Source organism: Rana temporaria, chromosome 11 (genome assembly GCF_905171775.1).
Source record: "Rana temporaria chromosome 11, aRanTem1.1, whole genome shotgun sequence".
Classification (NCBI taxonomy): domain Eukaryota; kingdom Metazoa; phylum Chordata; class Amphibia; order Anura; family Ranidae; genus Rana; species Rana temporaria.
Window position 1 is genome coordinate 147,699,930 of NC_053499.1, and position 27,573 is coordinate 147,727,502.

The window sequence follows — 27,573 nt, forward strand, 5'->3', positions numbered from 1 at the left end:
TTAACACATGGTGCTTGCTTTTAGTGGTAAACGCCACTTGTGTTTTCACAAAAAAAATAATTCTATGTTGCCATAAAACATAAAATAATAAAAAAATACACACACACACACACACACACACACACACACACACACACACACACACACACACACACACACACACACACACACACACACACACACACACACACACACACACACACACACACACACACACACACACACACACACACACACACACACACACACACACACACACACACACACACACACACACACACACACTTCTCGAACAGTTTGCTTGGTGCTTTACAATGAAGAGGGGACATTACAATACAAAAGGGATGGGAGGTTCCTGCTTGTCGATCTTACTATCTAAAGCAGGGATATGCAATTAGCGGACCTCCAGCTGTTGCAAAACTACAAATCCCATCATGCCTTTGCCTCTGGGTGTCATGCTTATTGCTGTCAGAGTCTTGCTTTGCCTCGTGGGACTTGTAGTTCTGCAATAGCTGGGGGTCCGCTAATTGCATATCCCTGACCTAAAGGGAGGGGGATCTGATGGTGGTGGCTCGGGTACGGCTCTTAGGTGGGATAGGCTTCCCTAAATGAGTTTTCGGGGATCGCCTAGGGCAGTGATGGTGAACCTTGGCACGCCAGGTCTTTTACAACTACATTTCCCATGATGCTCTTGCACTCTGCAGTGTAGTGGAGCATCATGGGAAACGTAGTTGCAAAACATCTGGGGTGCCGAGGTTCGCCATCACTGGCCTAGGGGCTGACTGGACATACTGGGGCAGGGAGTTCCAGAGGATGGGAGAGGCTCTGGAGAAGTCCTGGAGGCAAGCGTGGGAGGAGGTGACAGGAGAACTAGAATCGGAAAAAGCGGAATCGACTGTTGAAAGCACCATACGAACAATCCGAAAAAAATCATATCGTATGTACTGGAAATAACCCCCCCCCCCCCCCCTTTCCTATTAGGCATCTTGACCCCCTTCCTGCCCATGCCAATTTTCAGCGCTGTCGCACTTTTCAATGTTAATTGTGCAGTCATGCAACACCATACCCAATTTTTATTTATTTTTTTTCTCCCCACACAAAGCTTTCTTTTGGTGGTATTTAGTCTCACAGCTGAAAGTGGGATTTGGCCCTCCACCATTGGATTTGATTGACAGCAGCACAGCCATTGGCTTCTGCTGCAATCTATCCAATCGGGACACCGGCCGGAGACCGTTCTCGTCGTTGGAAACGCAGGGCTCAGGTAAGTAACGCGGTGGCGGCTGAGTGACAGGGTTTTCACCTTCATACATTAGTTTCATAAACATTGAATGTTATGAAAATAAAAAAATTAAGTTTGTTATAAAGTTTTGCAAACGGTAATTTTTCTCCTCCTGATGAGGCTGCACCGATGGGTGACACTGTTGGGACGGCGCTGATAATCTGTGCCCTGGTTATACGTGTTGATGTCCCTTTTCACAAAAGCCAGTTATCGGCTCCTCTTCTCTCCTGGCTTGCGTTTACATCTGTGATCAGCTGTCATTGGACATGGCTGGTAATGTGGTAGAGCACAGGTGTCAAATGCAAGGCCGCGGGCCGAATCCGGCCCTCCAGGCCAGTTCATGTGGCCCTCACACCTCTTCTGCAGCTGCCTGAGAGCTCCAGCCCTCCTCCAGACCCTTACTTTGTGCTTTCAAGCAATGCATCTAGCTTCTTCGCAGCAGCATAAGGAAAGGGGGGTGCACTGTGATGTAAGGAGAATGGGGGACTCAACTTCTAAAGGTGGGGTGGCTCTTGACATCTAATGTAAGGGGGGAGGGCATGCGCTGGACATCTAATCTTACAGATACAACCGGCCCTTTTGAGGGCAATCATAATGCGGCCCACAATGAAATTGAGTTTGACGCCCCTGTGGTAGAGGGTCACTATGATTGCCCCCCACAATCTGTGATCAGCGGAGTAAGAAGGACTCGGTGGTCACAGAGCACTAACATGTTGATGGAGGGAGGACAATACATAAGCAGATTAAACTTCAGATTTAATGGAATTGTGCATTTACCTATACAGATGTAGACATTGGATCTTTAAAGGGGTTGTAAAGGTACAATTTCTATTTCCAAAATAGCTTTCTTTTACCTTAGTGCAGTCCTCCTTCACTTACCTCATCCTTCCATTTTGCTTTTAAATGTCCTTATTTCTTCTGAGAAATCCTCACTTCCTGTTCTTCTGTCTGTAACTCCACACAGTAATGCGAGGCTTTCTCCCTGGTGTGGAGTGTCGTGCTCGCCCCCTCCCTTGGACTACAGGAGAGTCAGGACGCCCACTAACACACGGCTCCTTTCTCTATCTGCAAAGAGTGTCCTGACCTGCCTGCTCGCCCCCTCCTCCTTTAAGAGGCTTTCTCCACACCAGGGAGAAAGCCTCGCATTACTGTGTGGAGTTACAGACAGAAGAACAGGAAGTGAGGATTTCTCAGAAGAAATAAGGACATTTAAAAGCAAAATGGAAGGATGAGGTAAGTGAAGGAGGACTGCACTAAGGTAAAGGAAGCTATTTAGGGAAAAAATGTTTTACCTTTACAACCCCTTTAACAGTAGAGCTTAGTTGTATACAGAGACCCCCACCCCAGTGAGAAGTAATTTTCGGCCCCTCACCCCGCTTCTCAACTCGCTGGCTGCATGGGAGAAGAGGTAAGAAGGCAGCACCCCCGCTTCTCATTTTTATGTAAGATGTAATTTCCGACAGCAGAACACCCCCTCCCCCCCCCCTGCTTCTAAACTTTAATGTGACATGTCATTTTCAGCAGCGACCCCGCCCCGCTACTAACCTTTAATGTGACATGTCATTTTGCGTAGGGCCCCAGGGAGGTCAGGATCGGCACTAACCCCACCCTATGTACACAGCAGGACGATTCTCTCTCTGTGTTGTTGCCTGACACCAGTCGGATCTGGGTGTCACTGTCACAAGGGGTGTGAGATCTGCCCTGGTAATCCGATTCCTCCATGGCTCAGACTTCTGTCATATGCTGTACACTTCCTGAGGAGCTCAGATCTGCCCTGAACAGCTTGGAGTCTGATCACCTTCATCACCAGTAAGAGAACCTGTCACCCATCCACTGCCACCCATCCATCCCCCCATCCACTGCCACCCATCCATCCCCCTTCTACTGTCACCCATTCATCCCATCCCCCCTATCCACTGTCACCCATCTATCCCCCCCATCCACTGTCACCCATCCATCCCCCCATCCACTGTCACCCATCCATCCCCCCCCATCCACTGCCACCCATCCATCCCCCAATCCACTGTCACCGATCCACCCCCCCCAATCTACTGTCACCCATCCATCCCCCCCATCCACTGTCACCTATCCATCCCTCTTCTACTGTCACCCATCCATCCCCCCCACAATCCACTGTCACCGATCCATCCCCCCCAATCTACTGTCACCCATCCATCCCCCCCATCCACTGTCACCTATCCATCCCTCTTCTACTGTCACCCATCCATCCCCCCCATCCACTGCCACCCATCCACCCCCCCCCCCATCCATCCTCCCCATCCACTGCCACCCATCCATCCACAACCCCCCAAACCACTGTCACCCATCCATCCCCCATCTACTGTCACCCATCCATCCCCCCATCCACTGTCACCAATCCATCCCCCCCATCCACTGCCACCCATCCACCCCCCCCCCCCCATCCATCCTCCCCATCCACTGCCACCCATCCATCCACAACCCCCCAAACCACTGTCACCCATCCATCCCCCATCTACTGTCACCCATCCATCCCCCCATCCACTGTCACCAATCCATCCCCCCATCCACTGTCACCCCCTCTGCTCATACTTCCTCAGTTGATTAAGGAGTTTTGCTACTTCGTCTTATGCTGGGTGACTTTGTAGTCACTTTGTATCGGTTGTTGCTGTGAAGTTCTCCCTGCAGGCATTCCCCCTTCCTCCTCTGCCTTGTGTTTGTTTGCAGCTCCTGGAAACCGGAGACGGCCATGGGCGGAAGAATGAGTCAGGTAAGCCTTGTGTGTGTATTCTACCACACCTCTCTACTTTCTATGTATTTCTCTTCAAACACTTCATTTAGAACTAAAGGCAAAACTTTTGTTGGGGAGAGAGATTAGAACAACTGTCAGGTTTTATTGCTGTCTGTGTCCCCGTTAGGGAGATTCACCCTCTCTGTTTGTCCTGCTTACTGTTACCACCACTGAAAGTAAAAGAAAATCCAGATTTTTGGGTTGTCCCCAGAGAAGTAATGGGGGGAAATCTTTCAGTGGGGTCACTAGTTCTGGTGACCCCCAAGGGATTCCCTTAATTTTCAGGGATTTCCTCTCACTTCCTGTTTTGGCTATGGGACAGGAAATAAAGGAAAATCTCTCATATGAGACACAGATGGCAAAAAAAAAAGAAAAACTGATGGGATATAGTCCTCCTTTATTTATTCTAAAATGAAAGAAAAAGGTGCCTGTATGTCTACTTTAATGTAGGAAGCAGCACAACAAGTCAATCAGTTCATGTGCTGACAAGGACCATGCTTATAGGAAGAGAGAGCAGAGAGGCTCATTTTGTCTAGGGGAATCGGGTAGTTTTTTTTACAATCAAAGCTGTACTTACCGTTTTAGAGAGCGATCTTCTCCGCCGCTTCCGGGTATGGGCTGCGGGACTGGGCGTTCCTATTTGATTGACAGGCTTCCAACAGGCTTCCGACGGTCGCATACATCGCGTCACGATTTTCCGAAAGTAGCCGAACGTCGTTGCGCAGGCGCCGTATAGAGCCGCACCGACGTTCGGCTTCTTTCGGCTACCCGTGACGCGGATGTATGCGACCGTCGGAAGCCTGTCAATCAAATAGGAACGCCCAGTCCCGAAGACCATACCCGGAAGCGGCGGAGAAGATCGCTCTCTAAAACGGTAAGTACTGCTCGGATTTAAAAAAAAACACCCGATTCCCCTTGACAAAATGAGAATCAATCTACTGTTAAAATTTTTTTTTCGGGTGAACTCCTGCTTTAAACCATATAAAATGAGGTCAGACCTAAACACTTTCAATTTGTATAAAATCAGGCAGGCCCTTGCACTACATAGTTGAAGGTAAATCTAAAGAAAATTGAATAAGAAAATTGTATGGTGTATAATAGGCATCACTGTACTGCTTCTTTTTTCACTGTCCAGTCACAGCCTGTGGGGCGCATTCAGGGTGACCTGGGCTCACGGTAAGTGGGTTTTATTATGCTGGACTTCATAATGGGGACATCTAGTGGCAGGTAAAATCTCTATTTTATCTTTTAATTGGCTCCTAATATTTATATTTATTATTATTTTGGGCTGGAGTTCTAGCACGCCACAATACATGAGAGCACGTGCGTCAATGCAACGCGTAGCACGAATGTTCCTGCGAGGTTCAGGGGCGATCCGGGGATGTGACCGCACACAACCTTGGAGCAGTACGCCTTCTCCGCTCCCCAGGAATTGGAGATTTCAGGGACCTGGCTGATGAGATTCTCAGTTCCCCGATGATGCGTTTGGATAAATCCCTCCAGAGATTCGGGAATGTTTTTTCCGGGATTGGATTTGGCAGATCCGTACGGCGATCGCCATATTCACGTGACGTCTGTTTGGATAGTGCGCGCAGGAGATCGATTACTAATGGGAAAGGTTATACGGCGGCCTAAGCGGGGATCAACTAAAATTAGATTGCGGCGGCGAGCAGCTGTTTGTCGCCGGCGACGACATTACTCAGAGGGATAAGCTGGCGGAGGGAGGCCGTGTCATTAACCCTTTAATCCTCTTATACGCAGCTGAACGTTTTTGATTTTTTTTTTTTGCTAAATGGGGTCACCAAAGACTAAGCCCATTATTCTACCTGTAATGAGTACCTATAAAATATCCCCACCGAGGATTACTTAGAACCCCCAAACACCTTTACCCAGGATCGCGGTGGATTGACTTCTCCCCTGCACACCCCGGAGAGGCCACCAAGGTAGGAGGGTCAGTTGTGAGGGTCCGCAAGCGGTAGCAGGACGACTCTGGCGCCGGTCCTGTGGAGCTGCGGGCAGGATTTTTTAGGCAAGGCCGCGGCTTCGGCCTAGTCTTTGACAGCCGGCCTTGCGGCCCTTTCCCGGGATCGCAGCTGACTGACTTCTCCCCTTGTAATGGTCTGCAGTGTGCTACGATTACCTTCCTGTGTACAGTTTTTGGCTCGTCCCTGACTTCTCCTGTTTGCCTGTGCCCTTGACCTTTTGCCTGTCCTTCGGTTACCCTAGTCTGCCTGTTGCCCTGACCTCGGCTTACCCATGACTACCGTTGTCCTGCTTGCTGCTTCCCCTCTCTCTCTGCGGAGCGTGATCTAAGGGATCCCAGGGGTCGCGACCTGGATCCAGCTGCGGCGAAGGCCATCCTCACCACTAGAGGCTCTGGTGAACACAAAGCTGGATCTTAGACTCCGCGCCCTGGGCGATCTTGGGTTTGCGCTTCCTCTCTGATCGCAGCAGTCGGCTATAGGGTTCACTACCCTGTGGTACATCCCTGACCCCCATGGGGTGCACTTGTCACCTGGCCACAGGTGACCTGACACCCCTGCACACCCCGGAGAGGCTATCAAGACAGGAGGGACACAGGAGTAGGGGTGCCACTTTTTCTTCAAGCCAAACCCGAACATTTTAATTAAAAAAGAAATTTCGGGGGGTGGTGGGACTAGCTGGTTAACGCTGTTTTCTTTGGGCGCTCCAAAGAGAACAGTAATGTGGCATGCATAGGACTGAAACCTGGACACAGGATTCGAAACCCGAACTGTCCGGGTGAGTCCTGGACAGGTGGCAACCCTACACAGGAGGGTCATTTGTGAGGGTCCACACCCGGTAATAGGTGGATTCTTGGCGCCAGTCCTGGGGGGAAAAAATATCTAAAAAAAAAAAGATTTTTTTAAAATATGAATCGATTTGACTTGCCAACTCGATTTTTAAATCAAATCTATTTTTTTCCCAGTCCTAGTTGTACCTTTATTAAATGTAACCATATTGCTACACTTAGAGGCTCCTCTCTTCTCTTTTTTTTCTCAGTTGTGACATGACGCTACTCTTATATCAAGACATCGCTTGTATATCAAGGCAAAATTTTGAAAAAAAAAATGTTGCTTGTCTTGCAAAACGCTCTCAAACCAAGGTTTTACTGTATTTGACTGAACGGAAAAAAATGGTCTCATTTATGACCAGCTTAACTGAGCTTACATTATCTCTGCGGCAGTCATTTAGCAAGGGCGCTCATTGCATTCTCTGCTGTATGAGTAGAAGAAGCTAGGGCCAGATTCACAAAAGAGATACGACGGCGTATCTCCTGATACGCCGTCGTATCTCTGTGATCCGCCCGTCGTAACTATGCGCCTGATTCATAGAATCAGGTTACGCATTGATAGCCCTAAGATCCGATAGGTGTAATTGACTTACACCGTCGGATCTTAGGATGCAATTCTAGGCCGGCCGCTAGGTGGCGATTCCATTGCGGTCGGCGTAGAATATGCATATGACTAGTTACGGCGATTCACGAACGTACGCTTTACCCGTCGCTCTAAATTTACGTTGTTTCCGTCGAGATACGCCGCGTAAAACTAAGGCTGCCCTCTAGGTGACCTAGCCAATGTTAAGTATGGCCGTCGTTCCCGCGTGGAAATTTTAAAATTCACGTTGTTTGCGTAAGTCGTCCGTGAATGGCGCTGGACGCCATTTACGTTAACGTCGAAACCAATGACGTCCTTGCGACGTCATTTAGCGCAATGCACGTCGGGTAATTTGACGGACGGAGCATGCGCAGTATGTTCGGCGCGGGAACGCGCCTAATTTAAATGGTGCCCGCCCCATTTGAATTAGGCGGGCATGCGCCGAGCGGATTTACGTTACACCGCCGCAAGTTTACAGGTAAGAGCTTTGTGAATCAGGCACTTACGCTGTAAACCTGCGGCGGTGTAACGTAAATGGGACCTGAATCTGGCCCCAAGTGTAGAAAACATGGGCAGGCAAACACACAACAATGTGACAGTTGTCTTAGAGATTCCTCTTTGCTAAGGTGATGATAACTGTCAGGAGTCCCCCTTTAAAGGGACAGTTCACCCTCATCAGATATACGAACCGGTTAAAAGCTCGGTGAAGCCCATGGGAAGGCAGTTTATAAATAGGTACGGCTTGGGATAAACACAGCATGAAAATAGCCGGCGGATGACGATGTTACTATCTGGCAGAGTCTTCATCGAGGATAAACATTATCCGTCTGCTGTGTGGATACTCCGTACATCCATCAATGCCTGGGTGGTCCGGATCCACCACCATCCATATGAACAGCAACACTCGCCGTCCCGCCGCCGCCGCCGCTTGACTAAAAATGAAGATTTATCCTCAAATAAAATCTATCCTATATACCGTGTTTCCCTGAAAATAAGACCTAGCGTTATTTTCCAGGAGGGCTGCAATATAAGCCCTACCCCGAAAATAAGCCCTAGTTTAAAATGTTTGTAAAATCCTATAATCCACTGTATTACTGTATATAAATGTACACTTTGTGTGTTCACTGCTTTAAAAATTTGCAGTGTTTTTGTTTTCGATCGTTGCCATAACTCAGCGGATGTTTTTCTCCTGCAGATCCTGGATGGGTTCCACCTGGGCAATATACGAGGTGAGAGCAAATCCACACTTTAACCACTTGCTTACTGGGCACATATACCCCCCTCCTGCCCAGGTGAAATTTCAGCTTTCGGCACTGCATCGCTATAACTAACAATTGCGCGGTCGTGCGACGTGGCTCCCAAACAAAATTGACGTCCTTTTTTCCCCACAAGTAGAGCTTTCTTTTGGTGGTATTTGATCGCCTGTGCGGTTTTTATTTTTTGCGCTATAAACAAAAAAGTGAGACAATTTTGAAAAAAATACAATATTTTTTACTTCTTGCTATAATAAATATCCCAATTTAAAAAAAAAAAAACATTTTTTTTTCTCAGTTTAGGCCGATACGTATTCTACATATTTTTGGTAAAAAAAAAAAAAAAAAAAATCGCAATAAGCGACTGGTTTGCGCAAAAGTTATAGCGCTTACAAAATAGGGGACAGAATTATTTTTTTTTAATTATTTTTTTTTAATAGAAATGGCGGCGATCTGCGATTTTTAATGGGACTGCGACGTTATGGCGGACACATCGGACACATTTTTGGCGCCATTCACATTTATACTGCGATCAGTGCTATAAATATGCACTAATTACAGTATAAATGTGACTGGCATTGAAGGGGTTAACACTAGGGGGTGAGGAAGGGGTTAAATGTATCCCTGCATTGTGTTCTAACTGTGGGGGAGGGGGGGTGACTGGGGGGGTGACCGATCTGTGTCTCTATGTACAAGAGACACAGATCGGTCTCCTCTCCAGAGACAGCACCGCTGTCTCTGTGTAAAACGGCAATGAGAGATGATCTCATATGTTTACATATGAGATCCTCTCTCATTGGCCGCACAGATCGCCTCGCGAACGGCCACTCTGATTGGCCGTTCGCGGCGATCTGTAATTGGCTGTGTCCGAGGGACACGGCCAACACAGATTTTCCCCGCAGCGCGCTCTGGAGCGCGCGCGGGGACCGCCCTAAGGGGCGGCCGTCAATTGACGGCAGTTTGGAAATTGGGATCCGCACTGTAGCCGTCAATTGACGGCAGGCGGATCCCAAGTGGTTAATAATGCAGTATATACACACACCGGTCACTTTATTAGGAACGCCTTGCTAGTCCCGGGTTGGACCCCCTTCTTCCTTCATTTTTAGTGACATAGGGCTAGATTCAGGTAGCTCGGCGCATCTTTTGGCCGGGGTAGCGCATCTCATGTGCGCTACGCCGACGTAAAACAGGGAGCCCAGAACAGTATTCTGAAAGATCTCACGCCGTACGTTGCGCCGGCGTAGTGTAAATGTGCCGGCGTAAGCCTGCCTAATTCAAGTTGTGGGCGTGTTGTATTAAAATTAGCCGTGACCCCATGTAAATGACTTCCCGAACGAACGGCGCATGCGCGCGCATGCTCAGGATCACGTCGCATATACTCCCTAAGATACGTCGGCTCAATGCTTTCGACGTGAACGTAACCTACGCCCAGCCCTATGTTTTATTTAAATTAATTGTGACCCCACGTATTTGACCTTTTTTACGAACGGCGCATGCGCCGTTCGTGAAAGAATCCCAGTGTGTACCCAGTGTACATGCGTCGGATAGAATGCCTAAGATACGTCGAACACTGCCTACGACGTGAACGTAAGTTACGCACAGCCCTATTCACGTACGACTTACGTAAACGGCGTAAAATTTGACGGCTGTTCCGATGTCCATACCTTAACATTGGCTGCGCATGATATAGCAGGGATAACTTTACGCCGGACGTACGCCTTACGTAAACGGCATAGCGGGCGCAAGTACGTTTGTGAATCGGCGTATCTAACTCATTTACATATTCTACGAGTAAATCTACGGAAGCGCCCCTAGCGGCCAGCGTAAATATGCACCCAAGATATGACGGCGTACTAAGACTTACGTCGGTCGGATGAAGCAGAAATTCAGGCGTATCTTGTTCCCTGAATAGCGCGCATAGATACGACGGCTTTCAGGTTGTTTACACCAAATTCTGACCCAACATCTGAATGTCGCAGATGAAATCGAGACTCGTCAGACCAGGAAACGTTCCTCCAATCTTCTCTCGTCCAATGTTGGTGATCCTGTGCCAATTGTAGACCTCAGTTTCCTGTTCTTAGCTGACAGGAGTGACACCTGGTGTGGTCTTTGGCTGCTGTAGCCCATCTGCTTCAAGGTTCAATGTGTTGTGCATTCAGAGATGGTGTTCTGCATACCTTGGATGTAACGAGTTATTTGAGTTAGCCCCCTTTCACACGGGGCGGATCAGTTATTTAATTTTTTATTAAAGGACCAATTTTTTATTTTTATTTTTTTAGAGGTCCGGAGGTCCCCAGGGCCCCGGATGGCAACCCCCCCTTTTTTTTTATATATTTTTTTTTTTAATATATATTTTTAATTTATTTTTTATTAGAGGGTCAATTTTTTTTATTTCTTTTATATGGCTTTCCCCCGTTTTTTATATATACTTTACTTTATTTCTTCTTTTTTTTTTTGTAAAGGGCCCCCACGCTTCTCAATTTGCGCCTCCCCCCAGCTTCTCAATTTCAGGCGGCAGGACCCCCCCCCCCCCTTCTCTGCTTTCTGCTCCACGGGGCCCATGCCTGAAACTGTGTAAGGGGCCCCATAATTCCTGATGGCGGCCCTGGTCCAGAGACACCAGGCCGGATTCAGAAAGAGATACGACGGCGTATCTCTGAGTTCCGCCGTCGTATCTCTGAGTTCCGCCGGTCGTATCTGTGCAGAGAATCAGTTACGCATAGATATCCCTAAGATCCGACAGGCTGGCCGCTAGGTGGCGCTTCCGTATTTTTACGCGAGGAATATGCAAATGAGGATTTACGCCGATTCAGAAACGAACGACCGCCCGGCGCTTTTTTTTTTACGTCGTTTGCGTTCGGCTTTTTCTGGCGTATAGTTACCCCTGCTATATTAGGGGTAGCTAATGTTAAGTATGGTCGTCGTTCCCGCGCAGAGTTTTGAAATTTTACGTTGTTTGCGTAAGTCGTTCGCGAATACGGCTGGACGTAATTTACGTTCACGTCGAAAGCAATGACGTCCTTGCGACGTCATTTAGAGCAATGCACACTGGGATATTTCACGGACGGCGCATGCGCCGTTCAAATAAAACGTAAAAAACGCGGGGGTCAACACAAATTTAAATAAAACACGCCCCCCACATCCCCATTTGAATTACGCGGCCTTACGCCGCAACACATACGTTTTACGCCGCCGTAACTAAGGGCGCAAGTTCTTTCAGAATAAAGAACTCGTGCCCAAAGTTAGAGCGGCGTAACGTATCAGAGATACGTTACGCCGGCCGGACAGATACGCCATTGTATCTGAATCAGGCCCACCATGTGCATCTATCATGTGCATGGAGGTAGATAGTGGCTGATAAAGGCTGCAGGAGATCCGCAGTTCTGAAATAGAAATATATATATATATATTGTTTACAATAAAAAGTACACACAGCAAACGAAATGTCATCCCGTGGAGTTCACATCATCAATTGCTCATCATCATCAGTCTGGTCGGTTCTATATGTGTGACTTACTTCTAATGGTCTCTCCCTAGATTCCGAGGACAAGACATCACTGAGCAGGAATGGTGTCACCCACATCGTGTCCATCCACAACAATGCAAAGCCCCTCTTACCGGTGAGTAGTGGAGACACCAAAACTCCCATTGTATTCAGCCTGGCAGGAACATCCTCTGTCAGAAGTTGCTAGTTCCCTGGCTGTTGTTCAGATGTAGAGTAAGCATGCGGCAAGTGAAATAACAATGACGTCAGAACACAGAACTATCTATCTGCATGTTATTTCCAGCCCAGTGAATTAGCAGGAAGTGAAGCCGGGGGATCAATATAACAGTTATGGATCCAACAGCAGCTTATTTCTGCCAGGACAGGTCCTCTTTAGAGGAAAAAGAGTTTGGCCTTATAAAGACATTTCTGCTTTTTAGTGCCAGCCAGTGGAGTGCAAACTGCAAGTTGTGCCCCCCCAACTCACTCCCCAGTCCCCCCCAACTCACTCCCCAGTCCCTCCCCCCAACTCACTCCCCAGTCCCCCCCAACTCACTCCCCAGTCCCTCCCCCCAACTCACTCCCCAGTCCACCCCAACTCACTCCCCAGTCCCTCCCCCCAACTCACTCCCCAGTCCCCCCCCAAGTCACTCCCCAATCCCCTCCCAAGTCACTCCCCAGTCCCCCCCAACTCACTCCCCAGTCCCTCCCCCCAACTCACTCCCCAGTCCCCCCCCAACTCACTCCCCAGTCCCCCCCAACTCACTCCCCAGTCCCTCCCCCCAACTCACTCCCCAGTCCCTCCCCCCAACTCACTCCCCAGTCCCCCCCCAAGTCACTCCCCAGTCCCCCCCCAAGTCACTCCCCAGTCCCCCCCAACTCACTCCCCAGTCCCTCCCCCCAACTCACTCCCCAGTCCCCCCCCAACTCACTCCCCAGTCCCCCCCCCAACTCACTCCCCAGTCCCCCCCATCTCACTCCCCAGTCCCTCCCCCCAACTCACTCCCCAGTCCCTCCCCCCAACTCACTCCCCAGTCCCTCCCCCCAACTCACTTCCCGGTCCCTCCCCCCAACTCACTCCCCAGTCCCCCCCCAACTCACTCCCCAGTCCCCTCCCCAACTCACTCCCCAGTCCCCCCCAACTCACTCCCCAGTCCCTCCCCCCCAACTCATTCCCCAATCCCCCCCAACTCACTCCCCAGTCCCTCCCCCCAACTCACTCCCCAATCCCTCCCCCCAACTCACTCCCCAGTCCCCCCCCAACTCACTCCCCAGTCCCCCCCCAACTCACTCCCCAGTCCCCCCCCAACTCACTCCCCAGTCCCTCCCCCCAACTCACTCCCCAGCCCCCCCAACTCACTCCCAAGCCCCCCCAACTCACTCCCCAATCCCCCACCAACTCACTCCCCGGTCCCCCCCAACTCACTCCCCGGTCCCCCCCAACTCACTCCCCGGTCCCCCCCCAACTCACTCCCCAGTCCCTCCCCCCAACTCACTCCCCCGTCCCCCCCATCTCACTCCCCAGTCCCCCCCAACTCACTCCCCAGTCCCCCCCCAACTCACTCCCCAGTCCCCTCCCCCAACTCACTCCCCAGTCCCCTCCCCCAACTCACTCCCCAGCCCCCACCCCAACTCACTCCTCAGTCCCCCCCAACTCACTCCCCAGCCCCCCCCATCTCACTCCCCAGTCCCCCCGAACTCACTCCCCAGTTCCCCCACCAACTCACTCCCCAGTAAGGTTTGGTCTAAAACGAGTACTCAAGGCACTACAGAGTACAGACCCATCAGTAATCTGCATAGAATACCTAATTGTTGACGATCGAGCCAATTATCCCATTACTAATGATTAGGATTACATGATCTGATCTTTTATGTAAAATAAAATGAAATTTAAGATCCCTGAAATATTTTCTGTATATATGATGTGTTAGAATTATTATGGCCGTACATTTCATTCTAAACACCAGGGGGCAGCATTACACCATAATGTGCAATGGGGACTTGAATAAGACACTACTAGGTAGATTCACAAAGAGTTATGCCGGCGTTTGATTAAGTGTATTCTCAAACAGAGATACACTTAAACAAAGCTAAGATAGGCCGGCTTGCGCCGTTCTATCTTAGCTTGCAATGTTTCTGTTGGCCGCTAGATGGCGCTTCCATTGCGGCCAGCGTAGATTATGTAAATGAGGGGATACGCCGATTCACGAACAAACGCTAGGTCTACACCGTCGCATTACGTAGTTTCCGTAAGGGATAGGCTGCCTAAAGTTATTCCACCTATGAGGTGGAATAACAATGTTAAGTATGGCCGCCGTTCCCGCCGCGAGGTTCGAATTTTTTACGTCGTTTGCGCAAGTCGTCCGCGAATCGGGATTTACGTTGTTTACGTCCGCGTCGAAATCAATAGGCCCGTACGGTGTACTTAGCCGCAATGCGCCCTGGGAAATGTAGGCGCCCGGCGCATGCGCAGTACGTGAAAACGTCGTAAAAACGTGAGGTCAAGCCTCATTTCCATACTACACGCCCCCCTCCTAGTAATTTGATTTAGGCGCCCTTACGCCCGTTCGGTTTAGGCTACGCCGCCGTAGATTAGCAGGTAAGTGGTTTGAAAATCACTACTAGCCTAGTTAATTTACGGCGGTGTAGCCTAAAAACACTAGGCTAGGCCAACCTAAAGTTAGTCCTCTGTACGTGAATCTACCTATACTTCTGTTGAAAAGATTGTGAATGGAATTAGTTTACCGACTATGATACTTCCTAATATGATAGATCAGTGGTCTCCAGACTGCGGCCTGGGGGCCAGGTACGGCCCTTTGCTTGCCATTACCTGGCCCTTGGAGCACTTTTCTTCCCACTAATACAAGACACTATGAGGGGGATTTACTAAAACTGGAGAGTGCAAAATTTAGTGCAGCTCTGCATAGAAACCAACCGGCTTCCAGGATTTTTTGTGAAAGCTTAACTGAACAAACTAAAGTTAGCAGCTGATTGGCCACCATGCCCAGCTGCACCAGATTTTTCAGTTTTAGTAAATCAACCCGTATTTCTCCCATTGACACCAATGGTGGGGCACTATTCCTCCAACTGACACCAACAACAGGGCTCTTATTCCTCCCACTGATGTTAACGATGAGGCACCATTCCTCCCATTGACGCCAATAATGGGGCTTTATTCCTCCCAGTGACGCCAATGATGGGGCTCTATTATTCCTATTGACGCCAATGAAGGTGCACTATTCCTCCCATTGACGCCAATGATGAGGCACTATTCCTCCCAGTGACACCAATGATGGTTCTCTATTTACTCCCAGTGACACCAATGATGGTTCTCTATTTACTCCCAGTGACACCAATGATGGTGCTCTATTTACTCCCAGTGACACCAATGATGGGGCTCTATTATTCCCATTGACGCCAATGATGGGGCACTATTATTCCCATTGACGCCAATGATGGGGCACTATTATTCCCATTGATGCCAATGATGGGGGACTATTCCTCCCATTCATGATAATGATGGGGAACTATTCCTCCCAGTGACTCCAATGATGGGGCTCTATTATTCCCAGTGACGCCAATGATGGGGCTCTATTATTCCCATTGATGCCAATGATGAAGCCCTATTCCTCCCATTGATGCCAATGATGGGGGACTATTCCTCCCAGTGACTCCAATGATGGGGCACTATTCCTCCCAGTGACTCCAATGATGGGGCACTATTCCTCCCAGTGACTCCAATGATGGGGCACTATTTCTCCCAGTGACACCAACAATGGGGGTACTATTCATCCAATTGACACCAATAGTGGGGCAGTATTCCTTCCACTGATACCAAGGATGGGGCACTATTTCTTCCACTGACACCAACAATCATTAAAAAGCCGTCCCTGAGCTCCAGTCTAGTGACTTTGCCTAGGCCGAGATGATGTCATCAGTCTGCTGCAAGCAGAAGGAAGCATTTCCTCAGTCTCCCTTCCCCCAGTGATTAGGCTGTACATTGGAACTTTGCAGCACATCACAAGATAAGAGGCTGCAGCAAGGGGCTGATCAGACATTTGTGAACAAGAGCTGCGCAGACAACAGGATTTACATGACTGTGCTGTCTCTAAGGTGGCATCTCAGTCCAGGAAGTAGATGTGATCCCTAGATGATGCCTGAGCAAAGCTGGCGCTGTCCTTCTGGGGAGGAAAGCAGATGCAGGCCTTGTTAGATCTCTGTAAGACTTAATAAATACCTGGAAGAGTTACACTGACACATTACTGAGCATGCAGGCTGTTTCCTGACTATTATGGGGCGCGAAGTAGACGTACCGTACTTGTCTGATAAAAAAACAATGGCCCAGATTCAGGTAGCAATTGCGCCTGCATAACCATAGTTATGCAGCGCAATTGCTGACTTGCGCCGGCGTAACGAGTTCTCCTGATTCAGAGAACTCGTTACGCCGACTGCAGCCTAAAATCTGCGTGGCATAAGGCTCTTATGCCACGCAGATTTTAGGCTGCATTCTAGCGATGACCGCTAGGGGGCGTTCCCATTGTGATCTGTGTATAGTATGCAAATTGCATACTAACACCGATTCACAATGTTGCGCGAGCCCTGCGTATGCAAATTACGTAGTTTGCGTACGTCGGGTTTCGCGTAAGGTTACACATCCTAATAGCAGGCGCAGCCAATGCTATAGGATACCCACGTTCCCGCGTCGCGATATTTAAAATCGACGTCGTTTGCGTAAGTGAATCGTGAATGGCGCTGGACGCCATTCACGTTCACTTTGAAGCAAATGACGTCCTTGCGACGTCATTTGCCGCAATGCACGTCGGGAAAGTTTCTCGACGGAGCATGCGCTTTACGATCGGCGCGGGAACGCGCCTAATTTAAATGATTCCCGCCCCCGGCGGGATCATTTAAGTTGCGCGCGCTTATGCCGGGCAATTTTGCCGGCGCGCACTCGCAATTTATGGAGCTACTGCTCCGTGAATCGAGGGCAGCGCAAAATATTTGTGTGGGCGCAGGGCAAAATCGTTGCCCTGTGCCTCCGCAAATAAAGCGCAAGTCGTACCTGAATCTGGGCCAATGGATTCTCTCTGAGATTTTATTCCAGGATTTGTTGAACTGACTGACTGCAATGACCTCCTCTCAGCCACTAGAGGGAGCAACTATTCTGCTCTAGATCAGTGGTTGCCAGGTTGTGATATATATAGGGGTGGCCCCTTGAGGCCCCCAAAGGGCCGTATATTTTATCAGGTATATGTAATGCTACAGGAGACTTTACAAAATCATCTCTCCCACTGCTGAGCAAGAGCTGCAGGTTGGGCCCCACCAGGGACACAAACATGAAATATGGAACAGAAAAGGTGTTAACATGCGATGGTCACATTAAAAACCATGATTATCAAAAATGGATTTGTATATTTCCTAAGTGCTGCAGATGTGGGCTGAGGGATAAAAATACACCCACCGCGTCTTACATCACACCCCCCAGTGCGGCACAGAGAAGGAGGAACAGGAAAGGCATGGCGGGTTGTGTAACACTCTCAGCACAGATTGAGCTGTGCCCGTTGTCTGCAGATGGTTCTGCTGAGGGACCAGCAGGAAGGAAACAGCTGCAGCAGCTCCATCTCACAGAAGATGCTCCAGACCGCAGGACAGGCGCTGTCACCCCCCCCCCCCCCCGACCGTGACAACCGACACCTCCCCCCAACTCCCCTCCAAATCACGACTGACGAGCTAATTATTCCTTAACCACTTAAGACCCGGACCAAAATGCAGCTAAAGGACCTTGCCCCTTTTTGCGATTCGGCACTGCCTCGCTTTAACTGACAATTGCGCCGTCGTGCGACGTGGCTCCCAAACAAAATGGGCGTCCTTTTTTTCCCCACAAATAGAGCTTTCTTTTGGTGGTATTTGATCAACTCTGCGGTTTTTATTTTTTGCGCTATAAACAAAAATAGAGCGAATTTTTTTTTAAAAAAAATCTATATTTTTTACTTTTTGCTATAATAAATATCCCCCAAAAATATATAAAAAAATATTTTTTTTCCTCAGTTTAGGCCGATACGTATTCTTCTACCTATTTTTGGTAAAAAAAATCGCAATAAGTGTTTATCGGTTGGTTTGCGCAAAATTTATAGCGTTTACAAAATAGGGGATAGTTTTATTGCATTTTTATTAATTGATTTTTTTTTTACTACTAATGGCGGCAATCAGCGATTTTTTTCGTGACTGCGACATTATGGCGGACACTTCGGACAATTTTGACACATTTTTGGGACCATTGTCATTTTCACAGCAAAAAATGCATTTAAAATGCATTGTTTATTGTGAAAATGACAGTTGCAGTTTGGGAGTTAACCACAGGGGGCGCTGTTGGGGTTATGCTTGACCTAGTGTGTGTTTACAACTGTAGGGGGGTGTGGCTGTAGGACTGACGTCATCGATTGTGTCTCCCTATAAAAGGGATCACTCGATCGATGCAGGCTATAAACGAATAGCCGCGCCGTCGTCCCGGATCGCTCCCCGCGGGTTTCTGACCGCCGCATGTAGCGGGGGGGGGGGGGGGGTCCCGATCGGACCCCCAAACCGTGGAAAGGCAGGGACGTACAGGTACGCCAATGTGCCTATCCGTGCCATTCTGTGGACGTACATATACATGCGGCGGTCGGCAAGTGGTTAAAATGCACTGATTACTGTGAAAATGACAATTGCCGTTTGGGAGTTAACCACAGGGGGGTGCTGATGGGGGTTATGTGTGACCTAAAGTGTGTTTACAACTGTAGGGGGGTGTGGCTGTAGGTGTGACGTCATCGATTGTGTCCCCCTATAAAAGGGATCACACGATCGATGACGCCGCCACAGTGAAGAACGGGGAAGCCGTGTTTACGCACAGCTGTCCCTGTTGCAATAAGCGTTTATCGATTGGTTTGCGCAAAATTTATAGCGTTTACAAAATAGGGGATATTTTTATTGCATTTTTTTTTTTACTACTAATGGCGGCGATCAGCGATTTTTTCGTGACTGCGACATTATGGCGGACACTTCGGACAATTTTGACACATTTTTGGGACCATTGTCATTTTCACAGCAAAAAATGCATTTAAAATGCATTGTTTATTGTGAAAATGACAGTTGCAGTTTGGGAGTTAACCACAGGGGGCACTGTTGGGGTTATGTTTCACCTAGTGTGTGTTTACAACTGTAGGGGGGTGTGGCTGTAGGACTGACGTCATCGATTGTGTCCCCCTATAAAAGGGATCACACGATCGATGACGCCGCCACAGTGAAGAACGGGGAAGCCGTGTTTACGCACAGCTGTCCCTGTTCTTCAGCTCCGGGGACCCGTGGTCCCGGTCACGGAGCATAATTGAAATCCAATGAAAGGGGCAGGCCAGAGGCTGGGGAGGAAAGAGCTAGATGATGCTGGACTTCCTTCAGCCAGGAAATGAGGCGGGCTCCATCTGAGTTCCTGAAGCTTCCAATGCACTTTGTGAGAAGCTCGCAGTGTGCGGTGAAATCAGAGTGAGCCATTTCAGTCCAGGGGAGGAGCCGGTACAACTGTGCAAGACTGGAGGGAAGGCCGGAGGTCAGGGACAGATCATTGTCACCCTATAACAGGAAGCGTCTGTACAAGGACCCTCCATGGCAGGATCACCGGGGATTATTGTAATGAAAGCTGCAGATTTACAATGACATTGATATGTGAAAACTGTTATGGTTGTTCTCCCCCGCTCACCTCTGACGCCCCCTGTCTGTGTCTTGCAGGAGAAGACCTACCTGTGTATTGCAGCCTCAGACAGCAGCAGCCAGAACCTGTAAGTAGTCATTCTCATTACACTGTACATAAATAAGGTATGTAGGTAGCCTATGTGTGCCCATCAGTGCCGCATACCAGCGCCGCCAATCAGTGCCAACTTATCTGTGCCCGTCAGTACTACCTCATCGATGTCCATCAGTGCCGCCATATCAGTGCCCGTAATTGAAAGAGAAAACTTACTTATTTACAAAAAAATTAACAGACAAAAATAAAAACGTAATTTTTTTTCAAAATTGTTAGTCTTTTTTTAGTTGTTGCGCAAAAAAAATAAAATCGCAGAGGTGATCAAATACCACCAAAAGAAAGCTCTATTTGTGGGGAAAAAAGGACGCCAATTTTGTTTGGGTACAGTGTAGCATGACCGCGCAATTGCCATTCAAAGTGCGACAGTGCTGAAAGCTGAAAATTGGCTTGGGCGGGAAGGTGCGTAAGTGCCCGGTATGGAAGTGGTAAAAAAATACCATTTTTGGGTGGATTGACTTCCAGCCAAATTCATGATTCAGAATTAAAAAAAAACAAATAAAAAAGCAAACTTTTGTCATAAGATTGCATCACTAATTTCCTCTTTATACTGTTTTTTCAAAAGTGAGAAATCCTGTTATTTACAGGGAGGATCCTAAAAATAACAGCAATATAAAGATGATCTGTAAATGTCCAGATGTATACATCAGACCTAAAAGAGGAACTACTGGGGGGGCAAAGAGGGACAGAGGGAATTGGGTACAGAAGAGGGACCATTGTGGGGTAAAGAGGGACAGAGGGAATTGGGTACAGAAGAGGGACCATTGTGGGGTAAAGAGGGACAGAGGGAATTGGGTACAGAAGAGGGACCATTGTGGGGTGAAGAGGAACAGAGGGATTTGGGTACAGAAGAGGGACCATTGTGGGGTAAAGAGGAACAGAGGGAATTGGGTACAGAAGAGGGACCATTGTGGGGTAAAGAGGGACAGAGGGAATTGGATGCAGAAGAGGGACCATTGTGGGTAAAGAGGAACAGAGGGAATTGGGTACAGAAGAGGGACCATTGTGGGGTAAAGAGGGACAGAGAGACTTGGGTACTATAGAGGGACAATTTTGGTGTAAAGAGGGACTTGGGTGCAAAAGAGGGACCATTGTGGGGTAAAGAGGGACTGAGGGAATTAGGAGCAGATCTGGGACCACTGTGGGTTAAAAAGGGACAGAGAGACTTGGGTACAGAAGAGGAAAAAATTGTGGGGGGAAAGGGGGACAGAGGGATTTGGGTGCAGAACAGGGACCATTGTACAGTAAAGCAGGATATAGGGTATTATGTGCGGAAGAGGGACCACTGTGGGATAAAGAGGGACAGAGAGAATTGGATGCAGAAGAGGGACCATTGTGGGGTAAAGAGGGACAGAGAGACTTGGATGCAGAAGAAGGACCATTGTGGGGTAAAGAGGGATAGAGAAACTTGGGTACTAAAGAGGGACCATTGTGGGATAAAGAGGGACTTGGGTACAGAAGGGGGACCATTATGGGATAAAGAGGAACAGAGAGAATTGGATGCAGAAGAGGGACCATTGTTGGATAAAGAGGGACAAAGAGACTAGGATGCAGAAGAGGGACCATTGTGGGGTAAAGAAGGACAGAGAGATTTGGATGCAAAAGAGGGACCATTGTTGGATAAAAAGGGACAAAGAGACTAGGATGCAGAAGAGGGACCATTGTGGGGTAAAGAAGGACAGAGAGATTTGGATGCAGAAGAGGGACCATTGTTGGATAAAGAGGGACAAAGAGACTAGGATGCAGAGGAGGGACCATTGTGGGGTAAAGAAGGACAGAGATATTTGGATGCAGAAGAGGGACCATTGTGGGGTAAAGAGGGACATAGAGACTTGGATGCAGAAGAAGGACCATTGTGGGGTAAAGAGGGACAGAGAAACTTGGGTACTAAAGAGGGACTATTGCGGGATAAAGAGGGACTTGGGTACAGAAGGGGGACCATTGTGGCATAAAGAGGAACAGAGAGAATTGGATGCAGAAGAGGGACCATTGTTGGATAAAGAGGGACAGAGAGACTTGGATGCAGAAGAGGGACCATTGTGGTATAAAGAGGGACAGAGGGACTTGGGTACAGAAGGGGGACCATTGTGGATTAAAGAGAGACTGAAGGAATTAGGAGCAGAACTGGGACCACTGTGGGGTAAAGAGGGACAGAGAGACTTGGATGCAGAAGAGGGACCATTGTGGTATAAAGAGGGACAGAGAAACTTGGGTTGAGAAGAGAAACCATTGTGGGGTAAAAAGGGACAGAGGCATTTGGGTGCAAAAGAGGGACCATTGTGAGGTAAAGAAAGGACAGGGAGACTTGGGTGCAGAACAGGGACCACTGTAGGATAAAGAGGGACGTGAGGGATTTTGGTGTAGAGGATACCCTGGTGTGGGGTAATGAGGGACAGGGGGACTTGGGGGAGAAGAGGGACCATTGTAACGTGAAGAGGGACTTGCTTGCAGAAGGGTGTAACGAGGGACAGAAGGGCAAAGGAAGGACTGTTGTATGGTACATAAGGACAGAGGGACTTGGGTACACAACCGGGACAGAAGAGGGACCACTATATGGTAAAAAGGGACAGAAATGGCACCATTGTAGTGATTGTAAGGGACTGGTCTATATACAACTGTGGCAATCCTGCCAAGTTTCGTTTCTGTGCCCCTGTGTGGGTAGTTGGTGGCGTGTCACGTGGAAACGCTGTGGCTGGGTGACCGTTGTGCTCTGAGGCTGCGACATTTTCAGGGGAACTCGGAGCATCTGTGTCAGTTCTTCACCCAAAATACCGACACCATTTCCTGCCATTTATAGTCCAGAGAGCTGCACTGTCTTCATTTCACCACCAGGGGGAATTGTGAACAGTATGAAAATGAGAAAATCATGAAAGAAACGTGAAATTCCCCCAAATATTATTGTTTGTAATTTCAGAGTTCCCTGTACAGCACTGCAGCATATGTCAGCTATGTAACTGTATAATAATAATAGTGTGTGACTATGGGGAGGACATTAGAGTGTAAGCTTCTCTGGTGCAGAGCCTGTTGTGAAAGGCTCAGTGGGGGTTATCCACAAAAGGGATACGCCGGCGTATCTACTCATACGCCGTCGTATCCCTGTTTCCACAGAATCAGTTTACCATAGATAGGCAGAAGATCCGACATGTGTAATTGAATTACACTGTCGGATCTCAAGGATGCAATTCTAGGCCGGCCGCTAGGTGGCGAGGCCATTGCGGCCGGCCTAGAATATGCAAATGAACACTTACGGCGATCCACAAACTTTCCGACGGGCCCGTTGCGCTAAATCTACGTCGTTTACGTCGAGTTACGCCGCGTAAAAATAGGGCTGAGTCCTATTTGACTAAGCCCTATTAAGTATGGCCGTCGTTCCCGCGTCGAAATTTTAAACTCTACGTCGTTTGCGTAAGACGTTCGTGAATGGCGCTGGACGCCATTTACGTTAACGTCTAAGCAAATGACGTCGGAGCGACGTCAGTTAGCACAATGCACGTCGGGTAAGTTACCCGACGGAGCATGTGCAGTACGTCCGGCGCGGGAGCGCGCCTAATTTAAATGGGACTCGCCCCATTAGATTCGGCACGCCTTGCGCCGGACGGATTTGAGTTACACCGCTGCAAATTTCCAGGTAAGTGTGTTGTGGATCGATACCTAACTTAGGAAATTTGCGGCAGTGTAACTTAAATCACTTAAGTTACGTTGCGCTGCGGGGCTGTGGATTTGGCCCAGTGTTCTCTGTACAGCACTGCGGCATATGTCAGAGCTATATACTGTAAAATATTTATAGTGTGTGGCTTGGATTCAGAAAGGAGATACGATGGCGTATCTCTAAATGCGGGCCGTCGTATCTATGCGCCTGATTCAGAGAATCAGTTACGCATAGATTTCCCTAAGATCCGACCGGCGTAAGTGTCTTACACCGTCGTATCGTAGCATATTTACGCTGGCCGCTAGGTGGCGCTTCCGTATATTTACGTGATGAATATGCTAATTAGGTAGATAAGCCGATTCAGAAACGTACGTCCGCCCGGTGCATTTTGTTACGTCGTTTACGTTCGGCTTTTTCCGGCGTAAAGTTACCCCTGCTACATGAGGGGTATCCTATGTTAAGTACGGACGTCGTTCCCGCGTCGAGTTTTGAAAATGTTACGTCGTTTGCGTAAGTCGTTCGCGAATAGGGCTGTACGTAAGTTACGTTCACGTCTAAAGCAATGACGATTTGCGGCGTAATTTCGAGCATGCGCACTGGGATTCTTTCACGAACGGCGCATGGGGTCACCATTCATTTAAATAAAACACGCCCACATCATCCCCATTTGAATTAGGCGGCCTTACGCCGGACCACAGACGTAACACCGCCGTAACTAAGGGCGCAAGTTCTTTCTGCATACGGAACTTGCGCCCTAAGTTACAGCGGCGTACCGTATCTGAGATACGTTACGCCCGCCCACAGATAGACAATTCTGTCTGAATCCGGGCCAGTGACTGTGGAGGACATTAGAGTGTAAGCTCCCCTGGTATAGAGACTGATGCGAACGTCTCAGGCCCCGTACACACGAGAGGATCGATCCGCTGAAATTGATCCGCGGATCGGTTTCAGCGGATAGATCCGCTGGTGTGTACGATCCAGCGGATATTTATCCGTGGATATATTTCGGACCGACCGATTTCCAGCGGATAAAAATTTCTTAGCATGCTAAGAAATCTATCCGCTGGAATCGGCTCCAGCGGATCGATCCGGTGGTCTGTACAGACTCACCGGATCGATCCGTCCGAACCCATCCCTCGCATGCGTCGTAATGATTCGACGCATGCGTGGATATCCTTATATGACAGCGTCGCGTACGTCGCCGCGGGGATTTTGATCTCCTGGTTAGTACAACCAGGAGATCAAAATCTGCCAGAGGATTTATCCGCGGATACGGTCCGGAGGACCGTTTCCGCGGATAAATCCTCTCGTGTGTACCCGGCATCAGCGTTCTTTGTACAGCACTGCGGCATATGTCAGAGCTATATAAATATATATATAAATATATAGTGAAATAAAGTGGGTGCCATTTGCCCAAGTAGGTAAGTTCTCCTGATAAATGATATGTGGGTATAATTCTGTGTTTCGCTGTCATGTCCGCCGTCTCGCCGTTGTGCGCTCTGTCTGTATGTCCTATGTGTGAAATCGTGTTCCTTCTCACACTTTGTTTCTCACACGTCTCGTTGTCTCCTTGCATTGGCCCGCTTTGTGGTAATGTACTATGAAATAAATGTCACACTTAATGGGAGATTCAAGCAACATTTAGAAAGTCGTAAAAACCTGACTCCAGCCAAAACTGTACTTACAGCTCTCGATAAAATAGGAAAGGGTTGGAACCTCTGTTAAGTTGACATTACGGGGGTAGATTCAGAGAGCAATTGCGCCTGCGTAACCATAGTTACGCAGCGCAATTGCTTACTTCCCCCGGCGTATCGAATGCTCCTGATTCAGGAACCTCGATACGCCGACTGCAGCCTAAGATATGCCTGGCATAAGCCTCCTTATGCCGTCATATCTTAGGCTGCATTCTTACGCAGGCCGCTAGGTGGCGTTCCCGTAGTGGTCAGCGTAGAGTATGCAAATTGCATACCAACGCCGATTCACAACCGTACGCGAGCCCTGCGTACGCAGTTTACGTCATTTGCGTACGTCGGTTTTTGCGTAAGGCTGCCCATGCTATTAGCAGGGGCAGCCAATGCTACGTATACCCGTCGTTCCCGCGTCGCGAAATTTGATAATTACGTCGTTTGCGTAAGTGAATCGTGAATGGCGCTGGACGCCATTCACGTTCACTTTGAAGCAAATGACGTCCTTGCGACGTCATTTACCGCAATGCACGTCGGGAAAGTTTCCCGACGGAGCATGCGCACTACGCTCGGCGCGGGAACGCGCCTAATTTAAAGGATCCACGCCCCCTACGAGATCATTTCAATTGCGCGCTCTTACGCCAGGCATTTTTCAGGTGCGCCCACGCAATTTACGGAGCTACTGCTCCGTGAATCGAGCGTAGCGCAGGTAATTTACGGAGGCGCAGCGGCAAAACGGTGCGCTGCGCCTTCGTAAAAAAAGGTGCAAATGTACCTGAATCTACCCCACTGTGTTCCCCTGTGGGGAAATTTCCACTAACTTCCTGTCATGGTGACACCAGGAAGTGAATTGTGGGGAGAGTTTGTCACTTGGACAGGAAGTCACTGGCAGGAAAAAACAGTAGAGCGCACGTGCATACCTCCCAACACAGGTGTGAAGGCAAAGGACACACCCCCTGCCACGCCCCCAGTTAGGTAGACCATTAAGAATGAGTATGTAGAAAGTATTTGGGTAAACCCACAAGTCTTTTTATCACTAATTCTCCTTCATACTGGCTGTACAAAACAACAAATGTAAGAATTAAGGGCCAGATTCACAAAGCAGATACGACGGCGTTTCTCCTGATACTCCGTCGTATCTGTTGTTCTATATGTGCCTGATTCATAGAATCAGTTAGGCATAGATAGCACTAAGATCCGACAGGTGTAATTGTTTTACACTGTCGGATCTTAAGATGCAGTACCGCAGCCGCCGCTGGGGGGATTTTGCGTCGTAAACCAGCGTCGGGTATGCAAATTAGGAGTTACGGCGATCCACAACGGATTTTCGCGTTCGCTACGTCGCCGCTAGTATAGTTTCCCGTCGCATAGTTACACTATTTTTTTGGTGCCCTAACTTTACACAGCAAGCGTATTGCTGTGTAAAGTATGGCCGTCGTTCCCGCGTCGAAATTTAAAAAATATTGTCGTTTGCGTAAGCCGTCCGGGAATACGGAAGTACGCTACGCGTGTCGCCGTTCGAAGAAATGACGTCACGGCGCGCAAAGCACGGCGGGAGTTAAGAAACGGAGCATGCGCAGTAGGTCCGGCGCGGGAGCGTGCCTAATTTAAATGGCACACGCCCATTTAAATTGGCCCGCTTGCGCCGGAGGCTGCCAGCGTAGGTTTTCAGTGCTCTGTGAATCAGGCACTTGCAATGAAAACTTGCGGCGGTGTAACGTATCTACGATACGTTACGCCGCCGCAATTCTACGTGAATCTGGCCCTTAGAGAATGGATGAAAGATTAGTATAACTAGGTCTATACCTGTAGGAAAGGAAAAGAAAAGAAAACTACGGCCCGATTTTGTCTGACTGTCTGATGTAAGAAGGGACTCACATGTAAGGGGGGCTCTGATGTAAAAGGGACTTTGATAGGGACACTAATGTAAGGGGGACCTTGATAGGGACTCTGATGTAAGGGGGACCTTGATAGGGACTCTGATGTAAGGGGGACCTTGATAGGGACTCTGATGTAAGGGGGACCTTGATAGGGACTCTGATGTAAGGGGGACCTTGATAGGGACTCTGATGTAAGGGGGACTTTGATAGGGACTCTTATGTAAGGGGGACTTTGATAGGGACTCTTATGTAAGGGGGACTTTGATAGGAACGCTGATGTCAAGGGACTCTAATGGGGACTCTTATGTTAGGCAGTACTAATGTAAGGGAGACTCTGATGTAAG

General features: G+C 48.8%; 1 protein-coding gene across 1 annotated transcript in view; it reads left to right on the forward strand.

The window, feature by feature from the left end:
• The first annotated feature begins 2,961 nt into the window (after window positions 1-2,961).
• The window catches only part of LOC120917843 (dual specificity protein phosphatase 22-A-like), a 55,962-nt gene continuing 31,350 nt past the window's right edge, over window positions 2,962-27,573 (forward strand). Inside the window, exons 1-5 of the mRNA XM_040329409.1 lie at window positions 2,962-3,088; window positions 3,986-4,028; window positions 8,640-8,673; window positions 12,235-12,317; window positions 19,943-19,992. Coding sequence (XP_040185343.1) covers window positions 3,000-3,088; window positions 3,986-4,028; window positions 8,640-8,673; window positions 12,235-12,317; window positions 19,943-19,992 — 299 coding nt within the window. The 5' untranslated portion in view covers window positions 2,962-2,999. The remainder of the gene's footprint in view (window positions 3,089-3,985; window positions 4,029-8,639; window positions 8,674-12,234; window positions 12,318-19,942; window positions 19,993-27,573) is intronic.